The sequence below is a fragment of the Mirounga leonina genome, unplaced genomic scaffold (assembly GCF_011800145.1).
Source record: "Mirounga leonina isolate KUSES-001 unplaced genomic scaffold, KU_Mleo_1.0 Mir_180, whole genome shotgun sequence".
In the NCBI taxonomy this organism is placed as follows: domain Eukaryota; kingdom Metazoa; phylum Chordata; class Mammalia; order Carnivora; family Phocidae; genus Mirounga; species Mirounga leonina.
In genome coordinates, this window is record NW_023270469.1 from 5950781 (window position 1) to 5969902 (window position 19122).

A 19122-nucleotide genomic window follows, 5' to 3' on the forward strand; every position below is an offset into this window, starting at 1 on the left:
ACCCTCAAGTCACTGTCTTCACCCTCAAGTCACTGTCTTCACCCTCACCATCATTCCCACCAACAACAACATTACCAGTGTCAATCCCACCATTATCAATCTCATCAAGAATGGTATTAAGACCTTACCTCAAGCTAGGACCTGTACCACATGGTACACATGTGGGGTCTCAGTCAATCTCCATTATAAGCCTTTGTGTAAGAGTTTTTATCCTCATTTTACAGTCAAGGAAACTCAGTCTTGAAGAGGCAAGGCCACACATCCATGCTTACCAAGCTGGGAAGCAAGACAGACCCAGCGCTCAGGTTCTGGATCAGTATGGAATACTACCTATCAATACAACATAGGCTCCCCAGGAAACTGACTTGGTGACAGGGTTTGGAGGTCAGCATGCATATTAGGGAGTGTCTTTGGGATCAACACCTGTGAAAGGGAGGAGCGGAAGCAGGAGCGAGCAGAGGGGAAGCCAGTCGTAGTCCTGGCTGCCCCTACAAGGCACACGAGCTAGAACAGTCTGCCTGTGATATTGCCCTGTTTTGGGGCTAGGAAGGCTGCAGGCTTCTGCCCTGTTTGAGTTTCCTAGAGGTCTTATGGGGCTAAAATGAAGGTGTTGGCACAGTTGCCTTCCTTCTGGAGGCATTAGGGGAAAATCTGTTTCCTTACCTTTTCCAGCTTCTAGAGATACCTGCATTCCTTAGCTTGTGGCCCTTCCTCCATCTTCAAAAGGCATCCTTCCACTTCTGCTTCTGATATCACATCTCTTCTCTCTTTCTGCTTCCATCATCATATCTCTTTCTCTGACTCTGACACTCCTGCCTCCCTCTTACAAGGACCCCTATGGTTACAGTTAGGATCCATCTGGATCATCCAGGATAATCTCTCCATCTAAAGTCTTTAATCACTTAATCAATAATCTGCAAAGTCACTTTTGCCATGTCAGTTAACAGATTTGAAGATTCTGAACATGGATGTCTTGGGGGAGCCATTACTCAACCTGCCCCATGTCCCCTCAATTACTCACTGTTCATGGGTATTCCATCTGAAGCAATCCCTGAAGGGGGATGACAGCTGAAGGCCATCTGCTGACCACAGAGCCCAGGCCACAAGTCTTTCCTGTGGGGGGATTTGGCGGGGGAGATCTCCATGTCCCATCACACATCCCCAGAGAATTCAGGTTCAACCCAGCCCAGCCCTTTTATTTTCTCCTTTAAAGACTACATTTCCCCAGCTTTGAATCCCAGCTATAAACTCTATCTCAGACTCCATTACCAGGGTCTGCTTTCATCTTCCTCTCCTGTGAATCATAATACTCTGCTTTTATATTTATGACCAACTGTTTAAAGTACCTCTTGAGCGTCTGACCACAGCTCAATTGTCCATTACTGCAATAATCATCTGTCTCTTTGTATTCAGAAAGCAACACAGATTAGGAAATGTGAAGACTGCTTTTGGCGTTGAGCAGTTGTGTTTTGGGGGGGTGTTTCTCCCCCTGCTGTAAATGTGTTACACAGAAGCATATTTCTATCCATCTGCAGCCCTGCCATATTGCAGGTAACTGTGAACAAAACAAGCAATAAAACTGCAAAGGGGCTGCTGCTTTTTCCTACACATCGACTCAGTTACCTGCAGCATAGGCTCTTCTTTTTAAGTCCTTTCCTTACTCCCAAGAAGCATCTGTGACCTAAAGACCCATGGGAAAACCAAGAAGGGACTTAAGGAACAGCTGGGAAGTGCTTTTTAAAAAGTCATAAACTCAGATCATCTCCTTTGATCCTGTCTTCTGAATGATCTACTTTCTAGGATGTGCTTCTTGCAGAACGAATGCTATACATCAATCTGCTTGTTATAGTGGATGCTTAAGTGCCAACCCATCACTCTATGTGACTCTGGAGCGGCTGTCAGTGGATATACCCTTACCTCCCCTACCTCAGTAAGGGATATTGACTGCAAGAGGCCTGAGAGTCTGGAAGCTGTTGATAGAGCCAACAAAGCATTCTTTCATATGCATATCCTTGAAACTTCTCTTTCCTTCAAGCCACTCACCCTTCTCATTGTCTTTGTTCTTTGTTCTTGTCTAGATGATTCTCCCCATGATATGCACTAACCTCCTGCATCTACCCCTACTCCCTGATGCCTCTTCCAAAATGTTGATTTCATTAGGCTCATCTCTTATGCAGAAGCTCTCTATGGCCTCATGGAGTACAAGATAGGCCTCAAATATCCTTGCTTGACATCTAAAGTGAGGATGTAGCACATGCAAGCTTAGATTTTAGTGCCACGTCAAAACTCAAGTCAGCTCTGTCATTCCATATCTGTGTGACTTAGATCAAGTTACTAAACCTCTCTGACCCTAGCATCCCCAGCTGTAAAGTGGAGAGAATAGTACCCACCTTTTGTGGTTGTGGTGATATTTAAATTAGTTATTATGTGTTAAATGCTAAGCACAAACACTAAGGCAGCAGCAAAACTCCACCATTAATTCAACAAGTATTTACTGAATACCTACTATGTGCCAGTTACTGTTGTTGTGACTCAATACACACAGACAGACACACAGACACATAGACACATAGACACACACACACACACACACACACACACAGAAACAGAGCTTTGGCTTCAACCCCCATCTAATCAATGCCTTCATTCCTTCATTCAGCAAACCTAGGCTGGGGCTTCCTGTACACAGCATAATGCTGGACACTGAGACAGAGTAGTGAACAAAATGTGGTCCCTGACTTCAAGGAACTCTTGTCCAGCAGGGGAGACAGATGACAGATATGTAAACAGACAATTTCAAACACCATCAGACTTCTGGCACAGCCCATAACTGGAGCTTCTAATAACCTGTTTCTAAAATTGTATGATATTCTAAAAAGTAAGTTTTCTTCTCTAGAAATAGAAAAAAGAAACCCTATAAAATAGAGTCCGAAGTGATAACTAAATTCCCCTTCCATTACCCAAGTCCCACTTCAGACAATATCTTTCCAGCATCCTGCCCAGTGAGAGAAACTCTAAACCCAATTCCCAGGGGTTGATGCATATGGTCCCTATGGCAATGATTCCACTGGGAGAGAAGCAGAATCTGCAAAACAACTTTCAGGAGAGTAGCTTGTCCTTACAGTCCCCTCACTGTTCCCTTCACCAGAACCTGTTCCTTCAAGGCTCCAGGGCGTTAGTGATACTCACCAGGAAAACATGGTCAAGACCCTGGCAAGGCATCCCAGCCACTTTCAGCACAGCTTCCCAACATGGGCTGGGAATTTCTATGGGAAGGTGACCAGAGAGAAGGCTCTAGGAAGTAGGGCTCTGGGAGAGAAAGAAAGGAAAAATAAGGCAACTCTTAGGAAGCTTCTGGAAGCATGAGGATCAAGGAGTATAAATTTAAAGCAGAGTTTCTTGACTTTGGCATAGGACATTTGAAGGTATGTTATTCTTTGCTGTGGTGGGGTAGCAAGGAGTATAACTCTAAAGCAGAGTTTCTTGACTTTGGCATAGGACATTTGAAGGTGCGTCATTCTTTGCTGTCCTGTGCACTGTAGGATGCTGAGCAGCACCCATGACCTTGATCCACCAGATACCATTACACTCTCCTGCAGTTGTGACAACCAAAAATGTGCCCAATCATTATTGCCTTGGGGCAAATGTACCCTGGGTGTCAAATTACCCCTGACTGAGAACCATTGGTCTAGAGACAATGTCTCCTAGAGGGGAAGTGGTAGATTGAACTACAGAAAAGGCTCAATATAGAGAGATTTGGGAGCAAAGGATGTTCTAAGAATACAACCAGCAGTGCAGCCACTCTGGAAAACAGTATGGAGGTTCCTCAAAAAGTTGAAAATAGAGCTACCATATGATCCAGCAATTGCACTACTGGGTATTTACCCCAAAGATACAAAAGTGGGGATCCGAAGGGGTACGTGCACCCCGATGTTTATAGCAGCAATGTCCACAATAGCCAAACTGTGGAAAGAGCCAAGATGTCCATCGACAGATGAATGGATAAAGAAGAGGTGGTATATATATACAATGGAATATTATGCAGCCATCAAAAGGAATGAGATCTTGCCATTTGCAATGACGTGGATGGAACTGGAGGGTATTATGTTGAGTGAAATAAGTCAAACAGAGAAAGACATGTATCATATGATCTCACTGATGAGGAATTCTTAATTGCAGGAAACAAACTGAGGGTTGCTGGAGTGGGGGGGGTGGGAGGGAGGGGGTGACTGGGTGATAGACACTGGGGAGGGTATGTGCTCTGGTAAGCGCTGTGAATTGTGCAAGACTGTTGAATCTCAGATTTGTACCTCTGAAACAAATAATGCAATATATGTTAAGAAAAAAAAGAAGAAGAAGAAGGTAGCAGGAGGGGAAGAATGAAGCGGGGGAAATCGGAGGGGTAGACGAACCATGAGAGACAATGGACTCTGAAAAACAAACTGAGAGTTCTAGAGGGGAGCGGGGTGGGAGGATGGGTTAGCCTGGTGGTGGGTATTGAGGAGGGCACATTCTGCATGGAGCACTGGGTGTTATGCACAAACAATGAATCATGGAACACTTCATCTAAAACTAATGATGTAATGTATGGGGATTAACATAAGAATAAAAAAATGCAAAAAAAAAAAAAAAAAGAATACAACCAGCAATGTGAGAAGAATAAAGACAGACATAAACATCAGCTCTAGGTCAAAAAATCTTAGAAACATGAACTTCCCTGAATGGATGCCATGTTCTTTCTCTTCAGTGATTCAGTGTGAATCTATAGACAGAGAAGGAATCTCATGCATATAGGAACCAGGCTTGAAATACCACCTATCCCTTCTGATCCTAGAGATGGTATGTGGCTTTGAGCCGTCATTTCCTCTCTTGAGGCTGTCGGACTTACTCTTTGCCAAATGAAGGCGTTCTACTGCTCCAGGGGTGGAACACAGTTGTTACATATTACTCCCCTCCCAACGACTATGCCTGTGACAGACATCACTAATCAATCACTACATCCCCCCCCCGCCCCCGCCACGGAGGCTAAGCAAAGACTCTGAATCCTCCTCCACACAGTGTTTCCCATCATTCCTGAAGCTGCTGCCCCTTCACTAATTGTTGCTGCCAAGTTATGTCAGCATTGTTTACTATTTTTAGGGGAGTCAGTGACTTTCAAACTATAATCTGGGGGCTTCGAGAGAGCTGCTCTAAAGCTACCTTGGGGAAAAGAGAACACACCAAGTAAGTCTCCAGGTTTCCAAGCCCCACTTCAACCAGAGTTTTTGTCTGCTTTACACAATAGACTTCTCATCAAATTTTATTTGAACAAAGTAATCCTTCAGCTAACACAGCAAAATTTGCTAGAGCTGTCGTAACAAAGTACCACAAACTGAGTGGCTTAAATGACAGGAATGTATTGTCTCAAGCTGGAAGTCCAAGATCAAGTTGTTGTCAGGGTCAGTTCCTTCTGAGGCTGTGAGGAGAAACCTAGTCCAGTCCTCCCTCAGCTTCTGGTGGTTTGTTGGTGATCTTTGGCATTTCTTGGCTTGTAGAAGCATTGCCCCAATCTTTACCTTGTCTTTACCTGGCACTCTCCCTGTGTACAGTTTTTCTGCATCCAAATTTCCCCTTTCTTAAAACAAGATTTTATTTACAGAGATTTTATTTAGAGAGAAAGAGAAGGAGAGCAGGGGGAGGAGCAGAGGGAGAGGGAGAGAAAGAATCCCAAGCAAGCTCACACTCAGCATGGAGCCCAACACAGGGCTCTATCTCACAACCCTGAGATCATGACCTGAGCCAAAATCAAATGCGGGACACTCAACTGACTGAGCCATCCAGGCGCCCCCCCCCAAATTTCCCCTTTCTTATAAGAACACCAGTCATACTGGATTAGGGCCCATATGGTCATAGGGCCCTCCCTATGACTTCACTTTAATTTGATTACCTCCATAAAGACCTTGTCTCCAAACAAGGTCATACTGTGAGGTACAGGGGTTAGGATTGTAACATGTAAATTTAGAGGTGGACACAATCTAACCCATAACACTCTGATTCCCCGAATTCATGGCCTTCTGACATGCAAAATACATTCACCCCATCCCAGTATCCCCAAAATTCATTCCAATATGAACTCTATGTCCAAAATCTCATCTAAATCAGGTATGGGTAGGACTCCGAGTATGATTCATCCTGGAGCAAAATTCCTCTCCATCTGTGAAACTGTGAAACCAGATAATCAGTTATTTTAAGCTTCTAAAACACAATGGTGGGACAGGCATAGGATAGAGAGTGCCCTGGGCAGGGTCAAGTTTTCTCCCTGGAGTCTGGATATCCTGGCATCTGCCTTTATCAAGGCCTTCCTGTGAGTGGTTTCCTAGTGGGACCACACCCTTGTTTGGTGCTCCTTCAAACACCACTCTTCCAGGAAATCCAGGTTCATAGTCTGTTTCCCACAAGCCAGATTAGAGGTCAAAAATTCTCAGTGCCCTAATAACATTAAAAATCTTGATAATCAAACACATGGCCCCTGATGAAGCTCAAAACATCGTTATGCTAGTAACTGACATCTCACCCCTTCCCTGCTTTGAACTTTCTGTCTAGGAAAAAGTAGCAAAAGAAACAAATTCTAAGTGTTTTTTCTTCTTTGCTGACTCTATGAGGGTCAAACATATGATGCAGTCCCATTCCATATGAAGTGACATGGAGACGTCCCTATGAGTTCTTGTGTTCGTGTTGGTCTCCCCATGGATCCAATGGTCCCATAATTCACTGTCTTGCAGCAGAGCGTGAGGACAAAAGTCCTTGAAGATCAATGACTTTCAACGATCAGAGACTCAAGAGCCTTTTGCTCCAGTTGGATAATGCACTTAGGATTTTAATCAACCTTAACGTGTGGATTTTATACATTATTCAAGACCTCCACAAGCCCCACATAGATCCTCCTGTTGACAAACACCCCATTAGAAGCCTGGGTTGTCTCGGCGCCATGCTGGGACCCTGTTGGTATGTACAGCAGCGGCTGAAGGATTGAAGTCAATGCTTATTTGTGCTCTAGCCAGATCTTTGGAAATTGGACATTTTCTGTTCTAAAGAAAATTCCCCCAGTTGTTCCCTGTGCTTCAACATTCATATCAGTCTCAATGTAAATGTTGACTTTTATGGTGATCAAGAAGGGCACGTATGAGGAGAAATAGCTGTGGGCAGTTGTGAGAAAATGCCGCAGGGGTCCCACAGCTCCCATTGCTCTGTGGGACGGGAGCCCAGTGAGATGGGGACTGAGTCACAAGTACTGATTTCTGCCTGAGACAGTGGCATCCTAATGAGCTCTAATTGACAGCTGGCTCTCAGCCTCCCTGGTCTCTTCCAGGCCTCCAAGCTGCAGGGTGCATCTACCGTCAGAGATGAGAGAGGATAGCACAGCTTGTGGTGTCCACCAGGGACCAACTCAGCAAAGTGGAGGGCATAGGATTAGGAGTCCAGGCTCTGGCAGACCCAGGAGGAGGTTCTGATTTTAACAATTAGCACGGGCATTACGATGGATAAATCACTTCAAGTCCCCCAGCCTCATTTTCTTCATATGTAAAATGAGGGCAGTAGTTGTACATACCTCCTGACTTTGGTTTGGGGATCAAATGTGATAGTGCACCAAGGCACTCTGCCCTGTGCTGTGTTGTTTAGGATATGCCCAGTCAATTAGACCTTCCAGGTTTTAGGGAACCTTAGGGGTTAGAAATCTTAGGGAATCACTTCTGTGCATGCCCCCAGTCTGTAGCAATAAAAACAGCAATGTCAATAGTTTTATTATAACGACTTTCAGCAAGCACAGAAATGCATTTCTCAGTAACAGTGCTAACCTTAATGGTAACGATAATTATGAGGAAACAGCTAACATGCCTTGATCCAGGCTCTATACTAAACGTTTTATAAGCCCTTCCTCATCTAACACTCACACCTAAAGGTATTACAGATGAAGAACCTGAGGCTCAGAGAGGTGAAATAGCATGCACAAAGCAACAAAGTCAGACCTGGATTCAAATCCAGGCCCGTCTGGCACCAGCATCCACGCACCATATTGCACGAGACAGAGCACATTATTTAGTTTCTCTTCACCTTAGCTTTAACTGGAGGTGATAATTCCCATTTCAGAGGTGATTGTAGGGATCAAATTGGTATTTCATTTAAGGAAGATACTTTGGGCATACAGATATCTGGCCAGAAAGTTGGGCATTTATTGCCAAACCCACCACCACAAGCCTTCTGTGTATCCCATGGCAACACTGTGATCCTGCAACCAAGAAATTCATGGCAGCTATTAGGAGTAGTCCACGCTGAGAGAGGAAGAAAACAAGCCAGAGGATCCACATCCTAGACAAGCAAGGAAGTGTCAGTCCCAAGCAATCTGGGTTTTGTACTAACCCAGAAAGGTAGTGCGGCAGCCACAACGGCTAACCAAAGCTATTCATGTCCTCACCTCCTGTGATCGTGTTATCCTACACGGCAAAGGGGACTAAAAGATATGATTAAATTAAGGATCTCAAGGTAGGGAGACTACCCTATCTTGAGGTGCATTGTCATCATGAGATCCTTATAAGAGGAAGGGTCCGAGTCCGAGGATATGAGACAGCAGAAGCTGAAGTCAGACAAAGAAATGAAAATTTGAAGATGCTGGCTTTGAAGATGGAGAAAGGGGCTGTGAGCCAAGGAATGCAGGTCACTTTTAGAAGCTGAAAAGACAAAGCAAAAGATTTTACCTTAGACTCTCCAGAAGGAACACAGTCCTGCTGACCCATTTTAGCCTTCTGACTTCTGGAACAATAAGAGGATAAATTTGTGTTTTTCTAAGCCACCAAGTCCATGGTAATTTGTTACAGCAGCCATGGGAAATTAATACACTCTGTATGTCCTACAGAGCTGAACATACTTCAAACAAAGCTCCAACCAGCACATGGAGAGAGTAGGACAAATCCCCTTCTACATTGTGCCATTGTGAGAAATTGTTGTACAGCTGGGCTTTAAAACAGATTCTGTTTTGTTCATATCTTGTTGTTAAATATTCAGAAGGAAAAGAAACATGGTCCCATACAGAAAAGAATGTTAGCATTTTGCATTTGCAGAAAAGCCAGACTGTAAAACAGAATGATATGAAATCTCTTTGTAAAATTTGAAGTGATAGACACATGTACTGAATTATTATTATCAATATGAATTTTAAAAATGCAGAAGTGAGCTCCCAAAGTGGCACTCTGCAGGCTGTGCCACCACCCACCCATCTCTGTGAGTGGAAAGAGCAAGGAAAACCTGGCAGCCAGAGCAGGGAGGAGACCCAGGCTTTCTGAGAACGGGAAATAGTTGGGATTGTCTTGAAACCGGTCATATCAGACGATGAAGCATGAATCACTGAACAAATGTGCCCTAGAGAAAAACCACAAAATAAGCCTAGAGACAGAATGCTAATAGTCAGGCAAATAAGGGGAGACAAGAATTTGAATATTCATGAGCCTCTAATCAGGAGCTTTGGATGAATACGGAAATGGTCCCATTGGTGATAACAGGCTCCACGGGAAGGAGAATCCTGCCTGAGGAAGTGCAAAGCAGAAGTGTGGATCAGACCTGTCCCAATGCCCAGACTCCCAGGCATTGACCTGAGTACCCACATCTTGGTCCCACAATCAGTTGTTTTTCCTCACCTGTCACTTACATTGCACTGCACTTGGTCTTTTCTTGCTGTAGCTGGGAAGGGGAAGCTGGGGAGAATACTAATATATTGGAACATCTTCCAAGTTCCAGGTCTGAGCTACATGCTCTGCACATACCTCATATCCCCCTCACAACCACCCTTTCATGGGGACATAAATGTCTTATTTTACAGATGGGAAAACTGAGGCTCAGAGAAATGTCTTACTGCTGATGTCAGAAAGCTAGTCAACAGCAGAGCTTAGATTTGAATAGCGTATCTGTATCATAGCAGAACCTAATCTGTTCCTTTCCATCACTCAGGGTCCCAGGATTCACTCCAGACTTGTATCCTTGTGAAATGGAGGCAAGTATCTGAATGTATGTAGGCTACATCACAGTATCTGGAGAGAGGAGTAGTGGAAGTCTGGGGAACAGGACTCAGCTACACAGAGAAGGCTTGGACAGGAACTGAGATGAAGAATGCCCTCTGCAGTGTGGATGAGGAATTCCAGCTGCCTGGATACAGGCCAATCCCACAAGAAAGCTCTTTAGAATTGATCGGTGTGTCCAGAGTGGTGAGGACAGGGGCCTCAGGCAATCTAAAAAGGGTTGGAGATCAGTATGGGCTGGGTGTGGTAGTGCTCCTCAGTCACATCTGTACACATATGCATTGCACATATGTATGGACTGAGCCCCTGCTCATGCTTCATACCATGCTGGCACCAGGATCAACAGTAAACAAAACCAACATGCATCTGGTCTCACGGACCCAAGAGGCTACCAGAGCTAAATGGACAAACAACCAGACAGAACTGAGAAAGTGTTGTGAAGGAAATAACCAGGGACTCCAAGAATGGTGAGGGGGGAAGAAGAGCTCAGCTGAATGATCAGGAAAGGCTCTTAAGAGGTGGTGACATTTGGGCTGAGACCTAAAAGATGAGCCAGCCTTATAAGAACAGATGGAAAAATGCTTCTAGCAAAAATGTAGGGTGAAAGAGGTGATGCAGACAGTGGTCAACATTCAGGGTGCCCAAGCGCAGGGGGGCATCAAGATCATGGCAAGACAGGAGTCAACACCTAAAAGGATGAGCAGGAGCGCAGCAGGATCCCAGCTAATAGGCTGGGGTTTGAAGCAAGAATATGTTCTTGATGGGGGAGGGAGAGCTGGACTACTTCACTGAGGAGATGATCTGTACTACCATCAAGTACCTACTGTGTAGCTACCTTGCATGCTCTATACAAATCATTGCATTTATTTCTCATAATCTTTGAGTCAGATGCTATCTCTGGGCTCATTTTCTATTATTTTTATTATTACAAATTTAGTGGCTTAACACAACACACATTTCTTACTTCATAGTTTCTGTGGGTCAGGAGCTGGGCATGTTTTAACTGGGTCCTCTGATCAGGGTCCTACAAAACTGAAATCAAGATGCCAGCTAGGCTGTGTTCTCATCTGATGGCTTGACAAGGGAAAGATTGCTTCCAAGCTCTCAGGTTATGATCAGAATTCATTTCCTTGTGGATATACAACTGAGTCCCTGATGTCTCACTAGTTATTGGCTGTGGACCACTCCTGGCAACTAGGGGTAGTTGTCAGATCCTTGCCATGTGGCCCCCTTCACTGACTCTCTCACATTTCTAGCCTCTCTAGTTTCAGAAAGAGTCCAGTCCCATTTGAGAACTTGTCCAGTGAATTCAGGCCCACCTAGATAATCTCCTTCTGGATTAACTCAAAATCATAAGATATCATCATATTTACCTATTCTGCCCTCACTCAAGGAGAGGTGATTATACTAGGTACACACACTGCGGGGCAAGGGGGATAGGCAGTGCGGGCAGTCATCGTGGGGCATCATAGAATTCATACTGATAATATTAACAGCCATCATCCTTCTAGCACCTTCTATGTGCCAGGCACTGTTTAAGTGACTTGATATGCAACTGATTGTCACCTTGGCTAGGAAAAGTCTCTGTTTTAAAGATGATGATACAAAAGTCAGGAAAGTTAATAATAACTTGGCAAAGGGCGTGTGATCATGGTGAGGAAAATCAGGTTTTAACCCAAATCTGTGCCATTTCAAAGGCCAGCCTGTCCCTAGTGGCCCCTGTGGCACAAGAGGGTGGCCTCTCTGCCACCAAGGTCTTGTTCTTTCCAAATAGCTAGGTCCCAGAGGTCCCCAGAGGAATCACCTCTCACTTCCTGTGAGCCTTAAAGAGAGTGCCCAGAACTACACCAGAAAAGCTGCTTGGAGGTACCAGGAAGTACCTGTTGTCCTGGGCCTCCTGGACATCACAGGGATCCAGCAGCACACCCAGTGGATCCCCAGTCGGGGGAAGCAGGCACTGGGGGCCAGGCCATCTCTACTGGGACCGGAGCACTCCACAGGTCCAGAGTGCACAGAGCAGTGTTGGGAAGCCTCCTCCAGCCTATGAGGGACCCTAGTGACATGCGCATCTACCCACAGCTCCATGGAGCCGACACTGCACTTCCCAGGCTGGCTGCTATGTAGCCCGGCCACCCACCTCCCCCTGCAGCAGAGCCCGAGCAGATGGTTCAGAGTCACTCCAGTGGAAATTAATGGAGTCAGACTGTCCACACACTTCTTTTCAACCATAGAGAAATATTTTCCATGAGTCAAGCACCAGATGTATTTTGTTTATGGGGTAATTTAGCACTTGCAAGGGGTAAGACACTAAAACTAGAGAAGAGTCGTGTTTGCATTTCAGGCAGAACCCAAGCACACTCCAGCCGCCAGCAGTAAAACTTTGGGGCATCATTTCCAAGATGGAGCCTGGACCTTGACCTCAACCCCTCAGGACTTCCTAGAGAAAAGACAGAGCACTTTTCTAAGCAACTCCATGTCTGTCCCCTGGGGTTCAGTTTGTGACCATGCTGGCTGAATTGGCTGGAGCCCTAGAGGTGGAGAAGGGTGAAGGAGAAGGAGGGGCAGCACCACTAAGGGGCTGAAAATGTTCTTGGGGGGGGTCAAGAAGAGCCAGAAATTAACTAAATTGGCCTTCCTTGGGACCACCTTAAAAAAAAAAAAAAAAAAACAGCCACAGAATTCTCTTAACCAGCAGTTATCAAAGGGTAGCAATATCAGCATCCAAGGGGAATTTGTTAGAAATGCAGACTCTTGGGTCTTTCCCCAGACTCACTGAATCAAAACCTCTAGGAGTGGGGCCCAGCAGTCTGTGTTTTCACACACCCTCCAGGGGGTTTCGGACGCTTGCTGGAGCTTGACAGCCACTGTCCCAAACACCAGAGGGACACTTTCACCCTACATCTGGCTGTAGAGTTTTACGTAAAGTAGTTAATCTTCCTGTGACTCCGTTTTCTCATCTGTAAAATGGAACGATGACAGTACTCATTGTGTACTACCTAAGGCACTGTAAAAATTAAAGGAGGGAATTCACGTAAAGTACTTGCAACTGGAACTTGTAGAGTGGACGCCATCAGTGCACAGCTGTTGCTCTCGTAGTTGTTACTTGTCTTTGCGCTTGAAGCCCATGGTGGTAAGAGCTGATGGCCTTAACGGCCACAACTTTGTGCACTTGTTACGTGACAGGTACTATTCACAGGACTTGATACGTAAATGTGTAATTGTCGCAGTGACTGTAAAAAGTCATTTCGCAGTATTCATTACCTCCACGTTAACTAAGCCCCCTGATGATCCAGGCACTGATGGAGGCACAGGGGTTCACAGGCAACAAAGCACACGAATGAATCGGAACACCTGTTCAAATCATATGTGCCCATGACACATTTTTTTTTTAAGACTTTATTTATTTATTTGAGAGAGAGAAAATGAGAGAGAACAGATGAGAGGGGGGAGGGTCAGAAGGAGAAGCAGACTCCCCGCCGAGCAGGGAGCCCGATGCGGGACTGGATCCCCTGACTCCAGGATCATGACCTGAGCCGAAGGCAGTCGCTTAACCCACTGAGCCACCCAGGCGCCCGTGCCCATGACACATTTAACCGAAGTCCCCTTCTAACGCCTCCTCAAGTCTGGTTTCTCCTGGGAACCCACCAGGCCCCACTCGGCTCCTGCCCAGGCTGCCACTCTCGGCTCAGAGCCTGTTGCTGCCTCCTGCCTCCTCCAAACCCCCCATTTACCCTCCACACCCTCTGCAACCTTCACCCCCAGAACACCAGGAGTTTTATTTCGTGCTTTGACCAACAGTACTTACCTCCCTCGTACTGCTGTGCAGTGCCTCCCTCAGCCCCGAGTTCCCTTCCTGAGCAGTTTTGTGTGACCCCCGGGAGAAGCAGGACTACTCTTTCAATTCCTAAACAATAGTTTTAGCCTTGTGCATGCCATGAGGGTGGCCAGTACCGGGCACATTCAATTAGTTAATGTGTATTCAGGGTAAGGAGATGTTATATTAACAAGAGGGTAAGGTATGAATGCAATGGGGAAAACTTTCGAAGGCCCAGCCTCAGTCACTCTCTAGGGAGCCACGGTCCTAAAGTCTAGTATCTTGAATGTCCAAGTGCCTGCATAGACTTGCCTTTATTCATATCTTCAGCACACTGCATATTAACCAACGTGTTTCAGGTATATAAGACTTAGGCCATTGGAATCAGCAAATGGACACCCACTCCAGACACCGACTCTTGCACAGTGTAGAACGGGGTTTTGAAAACCACAACCCATGGGCCAAATACAGCTCCCTGACTTTGATTTCTTTACATAAAACCATATTGGGATACAGCCATACTCATTTATTTGTATATTGGTTTTGGCTGCTTTTGCAGTGCAGTGGCAAAGTTGAAAAGTTCTGAGAGAGACTATCTGGCCCACAGCGCCTAAAATAATTACTATCTGGCCCTTTAAAAGACAAGTTTACCACCTCTTACTCTAAGAGGCAAGGCTCATACAGCCTGCCTTAGAAGAAATCCAATTTAGCCTAACCGACCTGCTGAATTAAGTTATGAGAAAGCCATCAATCATCCCACGTCCTACGCCCTTGAGACTGTCTGGGCTGGGACTCAGTACAAGTGTTTCAACAAATTATACTGATATAATTATAACCAATTAATGTAACCATTTAATAATTAGCTAATAAGTAAGTCGCTCAATAAAAGCACACCACCACCTCATTCAATGTTAAAGAAGTGCAAATCAAATCAACGAGATTCCATTTTTCACCTGTCTGATTAATGAATAAATATCCACAAGTTTGTTAATACACAGAGGTAACGATGAGGCTCTTTCCACACTGCGGGTCGAGAGTATGCCTGGTGCAACCTCTGAGGCAGGCACTTTGCTAATATCTGTGAAAGCTATAAATACACCGGCCTTCCAATGAGGAGTGCATTTCCACGGCTTCATCCTACAGCTGTGTTCTCAAATGTGTTCAATGCCGTATGTCTATGTTAACTGTAGTATAGTTTATAATAGCAAACACTGAGGTGGGGGTAGATGTCAACCAACAATAAAAAGTAAATAAACAGTAAATAATTTGGTATGTACATAGAGTGGAACATGATAGAACCATGAAAAAAGAATTCATGTAATGAGATGAATAAAGAATGAGCTACATCTGGGCGCCTGGGTGGCTCAGTTGGTTAAGCGACTGCCTTCGGCTCAGGTCATGATCCTGGAGTCCCGGGATCGAGTCCCGCATCGGGCTCCCTGCTCGGCAGGGAGTCTGCTTCTCCCTCTGACCCTCCCCCCTCTCATGTTCTCTCTTTCATTCTCTCTCTCTCTCTCTCAAATAAATAAATTTTAAAAATCTTTAAAAAAAAAAAGAATGAGCTACATCTAATGGAGTTGATATACAATATTCTTTAAGATAACTAATTGAGAGGCACAAAAGGGCATGGTGTGTGTGTGTGTATTATATTAAGAACCCATTGGTATTAATGAAGAGTAGGTAGACACACACACACGTACACAAAAAAGCACAAATTCTTGCAAATGGATAGAAAATTTTGAAAAATTTAAAAGCAGGAAACTGCCACAACTTCCATAGTTGCCCCTGGAAGAGGGACCTGGGAGTCTGAACTAGAAGAGATACTCCCTTTTGACTCTGCACCCTCTTATTCTGCTTGGCTTTTTTTTTTTTTTTTTTAACATGCACAGACTTTGTTAGTCTAATTTTAAAACATGTTTTTATAAAACAAAATTATCCTTTTGTGTTAGACAACAGTGTTCCCCAGGACCAGGGTCCTGGTGGGGAAGGGGCATTGTTGTTGGTGTGAAAGACCTTCCCCAAAACCCAAGAAGGTAATGACAGCGCCCAGGAGCAATGCAGCATGCTGCAACTGACTCCCTAACTTGCAAACTCCCAGGCCACTCTGTACAACAAACCAGTGTTATTAAAAGAGAAGAAAAATCAATAATCCATCACGGAGAGGGCTTTGGAGTCAGATGAGAAGGCTGTGGATTCTGGCATTCCCCAGCAGCTGTGAGGACCCCCCACCCCACAAAAGCATAGTAAATATCAAAGCCCTCTGAGCCTCCGTTTCCTCACTAGTGAGAGTGGGGATCATGCTGCCCCCACTCACGGTGGGCTTGGGCAGGGCTAACATTTACACAGCACATGCCCTGGGCCCAACTCTAGGCTGAGCATGTCACCGGCCCTGCTATATTTAGTTAACTGCCAAACCACTGTCCCGGTCCCTCAGATGAGGAAACTGAGGTTTAGGAAGCCATAAATCAATTGCCCAAAGTCGCACAGTTACTAAGTAGCAGTCAGGGTACAAACCCAGGTCTGCCTGCCTGGGCTTGCAGAAACTATTCGATTTTGCCTTTCCATTAAATGAGGTAAGCTGAGATCATCCACCTGAAATTGCCTCTTAGATAGGAGTTACTTGACACATCTCCATCATTCCAATGCCCCACAGACCTTCAGGGTGCAGGATAAAAGTGTCCAATGGTAAGTACTCAACCCAGTTTCCACACAGCCCCGTGCACTGCCCCCTGCTGGTGCAGCTGGAGCAGCTCAGGCCCTCCCCAGCCAAGCCGAGCATCCTCTGCTGAGGAACTCAGGCACTGCAGGGGTGTCCAGGAGCACTTTCCTGACCTAACAGTTGTTCATAGTTTTCTTTTAGCAAGTGGAGGCCTCTGCTTTAGCAATCATGTAAGCTCAAGAAGTACTTCCACCGGGACCCGTCCTCCCTGTGTACAGCTCTGCACTCTGTCTCCTTCTGTGTCTCTCTGTCCATCTTGTCCCTTTGTGTCTCTCTCTGTCCCTTTCTCTGTCTCTCACTGTCTCTCTGTGTGTCTTTCTCTGCTTCTGTTTCTGTCTGTATTTCTGTCTCTCTGTCTCTGTCTCTCTCTCTCTCTACACACACACCAGAATCAGAAAAGAGAGCTCAGCCACTTCAATGAACCATACTATTCCCTCCCCTCGATCTGAGAAGTTCAAGCGTACTTTATCCTACACAAAAGGCCCCAGCCCAGATTCTGTCCACAAGTAAAAGTCTTAGAGGCCTCTCTTCACCCAGGGACCCTTCTGTTTTATTCCCTCATATATCCAAGTGTTCACACTGTCCTGAGTCACAGATGCCTTTCTGTAAGTCAAGGATAATAACACCTATTTCATAGTACAGCTGGAAGGAAAAAGAGGGCATGACCCAAGGAAGAAATGACCAAGGGGCAGCTCCTGGTATTGGCTAAATCGTGAGGGTAGGGACGACATCTGCCTTGTCCCTGATGCATCAACTGTGCCTAAGGCAGATCACAGCAGAGAGCACATATTCAATAGAAATTCATGGAGTCCATAGAGGAAGGAACTCAAATATATACTAAGCACCTGCCATTAGTTGGGTACTGTACCAAGTAAAAAAAAAAAAAAAAAAAAAAAAGATCTTCCTGGGCACTGTTGGGCCCAGGTACACACATCTAATGCAAAGAAAGCAGAGAGAGAGATCGGAAGAGCAGCAGTGCCCTGACCAAGCGCATCCTGTCTGCCAGGAGCCCCACACAACACTTGACATGCCTTTTCTCATCTAATAATTTTAAAAGGCCTGCCATACATGTCTTCTCACCTCCTCCATTTTATCTACTAAGAAGGAAACTGAGTTAAAGGGGACATGTCCCTAGCTGCATAGTGGACAGGTGGGAGCAGGGCTGGGCTTCCATCAGGCTGCCAACCATCAAAGGTTAGTGCTCCCTCCTTCTGCTCTCGTCTGGAAGGGAGCCTCTGGTTGGTTGTGCTCTCTCCCAGCACTACACTCCTCCAAAGAGACTCCGTCTCCCCTGGCACTGGAGTCCTTTCTGTCTTTCACAGAAAAACTCCAGTAACCTGTCAGGAACCTCTCCCCACCTCACCCCCCCAAACAGTCCTCCCTATTGGATCCTTAGCAGAAAGGGCCCTCTCTCCAAGCTCTCAGACCCTTGGGCTTAGTGCCACCCCAAGGGAGGCCCTGTTTTCAGCTATGTGCTGCAGGGACACTTTCCTTCTCTGTAAGTGAAATTCAGAAGGGGAAAATTAGGGCCTCAGTGGAGGGTTAGTACTGCTGGACTACCCATGCATAGAGCCCAAGTTAGGGGCTACACAACAGAAATTGTCAAATGCACCAAAGACTTGGAAACACCAAGAAGGAAATAGGACTTGACAAAGAAAAGATGCCAGAGTCCTCTGCTATGGGAAGACATACAACCTCTGTTTTACCTGCAGGAAGCTGGAGGAGACTTCAGCCACCAGTTCCCCCTTTCCCACCTCCACACCTAGGAAGCCTCCACGGTTCTTCCAGGGTCTCCCCAAGAGTTCAACCAAAAACCCACAGACTTCACCACTTCTTCCTGCACCTCCAGCTCAGCCTCAACATAGTCTCATAAACTGATGCTGTCAGTTATACTACAAAAGCCTGTCATTTCTTCTGCCTTTCATGCTCCTGCACCTCCTGAAATAAGATTCTCCCATGTTCCTGCTGAGCATGTAACAGGCCACATGACGCTGACCTTCAGACCACAGCTGCTGGGACCAGGGTGGACACCTTACAAAGGACTGGCATATATCATGACCTACTCAGCTCTGAGTAAACACCTCCCTAGAAGGCATTTGTAGTTAGGATGCTTCAGCTGAAAGTAACATAAGCTCAACTCAAACTTATTTTTTAAATTTTTTCTTAGTGGGGCTCCTGGGTGACTCAGTCAGTTAAGCGTCTGACTTCGGCTTGGGTCATGATCTCGGGGTCCTGGAATCGAGCCCTGTGTCGGGCTCCATGCTCAGCTGGGAGTCGGCTTGTCTATCTTCCTCTGCTTCTGCCCCTCCCCCAGCTCATGCTCATTCTCTCTCTCTTTCTCTCTCAAAAAAATAAATAAAATCTTTTTAAAAATATTCTTAGCAACATTATTTGAACAAAATAAAACCTACCGTACCAGGTCTCTCTAGTAGGAACTTAGCAGAAGTGTCCCCAGGGCTCTCAGAAACTTGGGCTGGGTCCCAGCACATCCCAAGGAATCTTTGTTCTCAGCTGCCTGCCTTTCTATCATTTGAATTCAGGAT

At 45.6% G+C, this 19122-nt stretch overlaps 1 protein-coding gene across 3 annotated transcripts in view; it reads right to left on the minus strand.

Moving 5' to 3' along the window:
* CDH13 (cadherin 13) overlaps positions 1 to 19122 on the minus strand; it is a 1404901-nt gene that overhangs the window by 1109769 nt on the left and 276010 nt on the right. The window contains exon 1 of one of the 3 annotated variants that reach the window (XM_035024709.1): positions 3190 to 3237. The exons of the other annotated variants lie outside the window; for them this stretch is intronic. Coding sequence (XP_034880600.1) covers positions 3190 to 3222 — 33 coding nt within the window. The 5' untranslated portion in view covers positions 3223 to 3237. Of the gene's footprint in view, positions 1 to 3189; positions 3238 to 19122 lie in introns of those variants that run through there. 3 annotated transcript variants of the gene reach the window in all.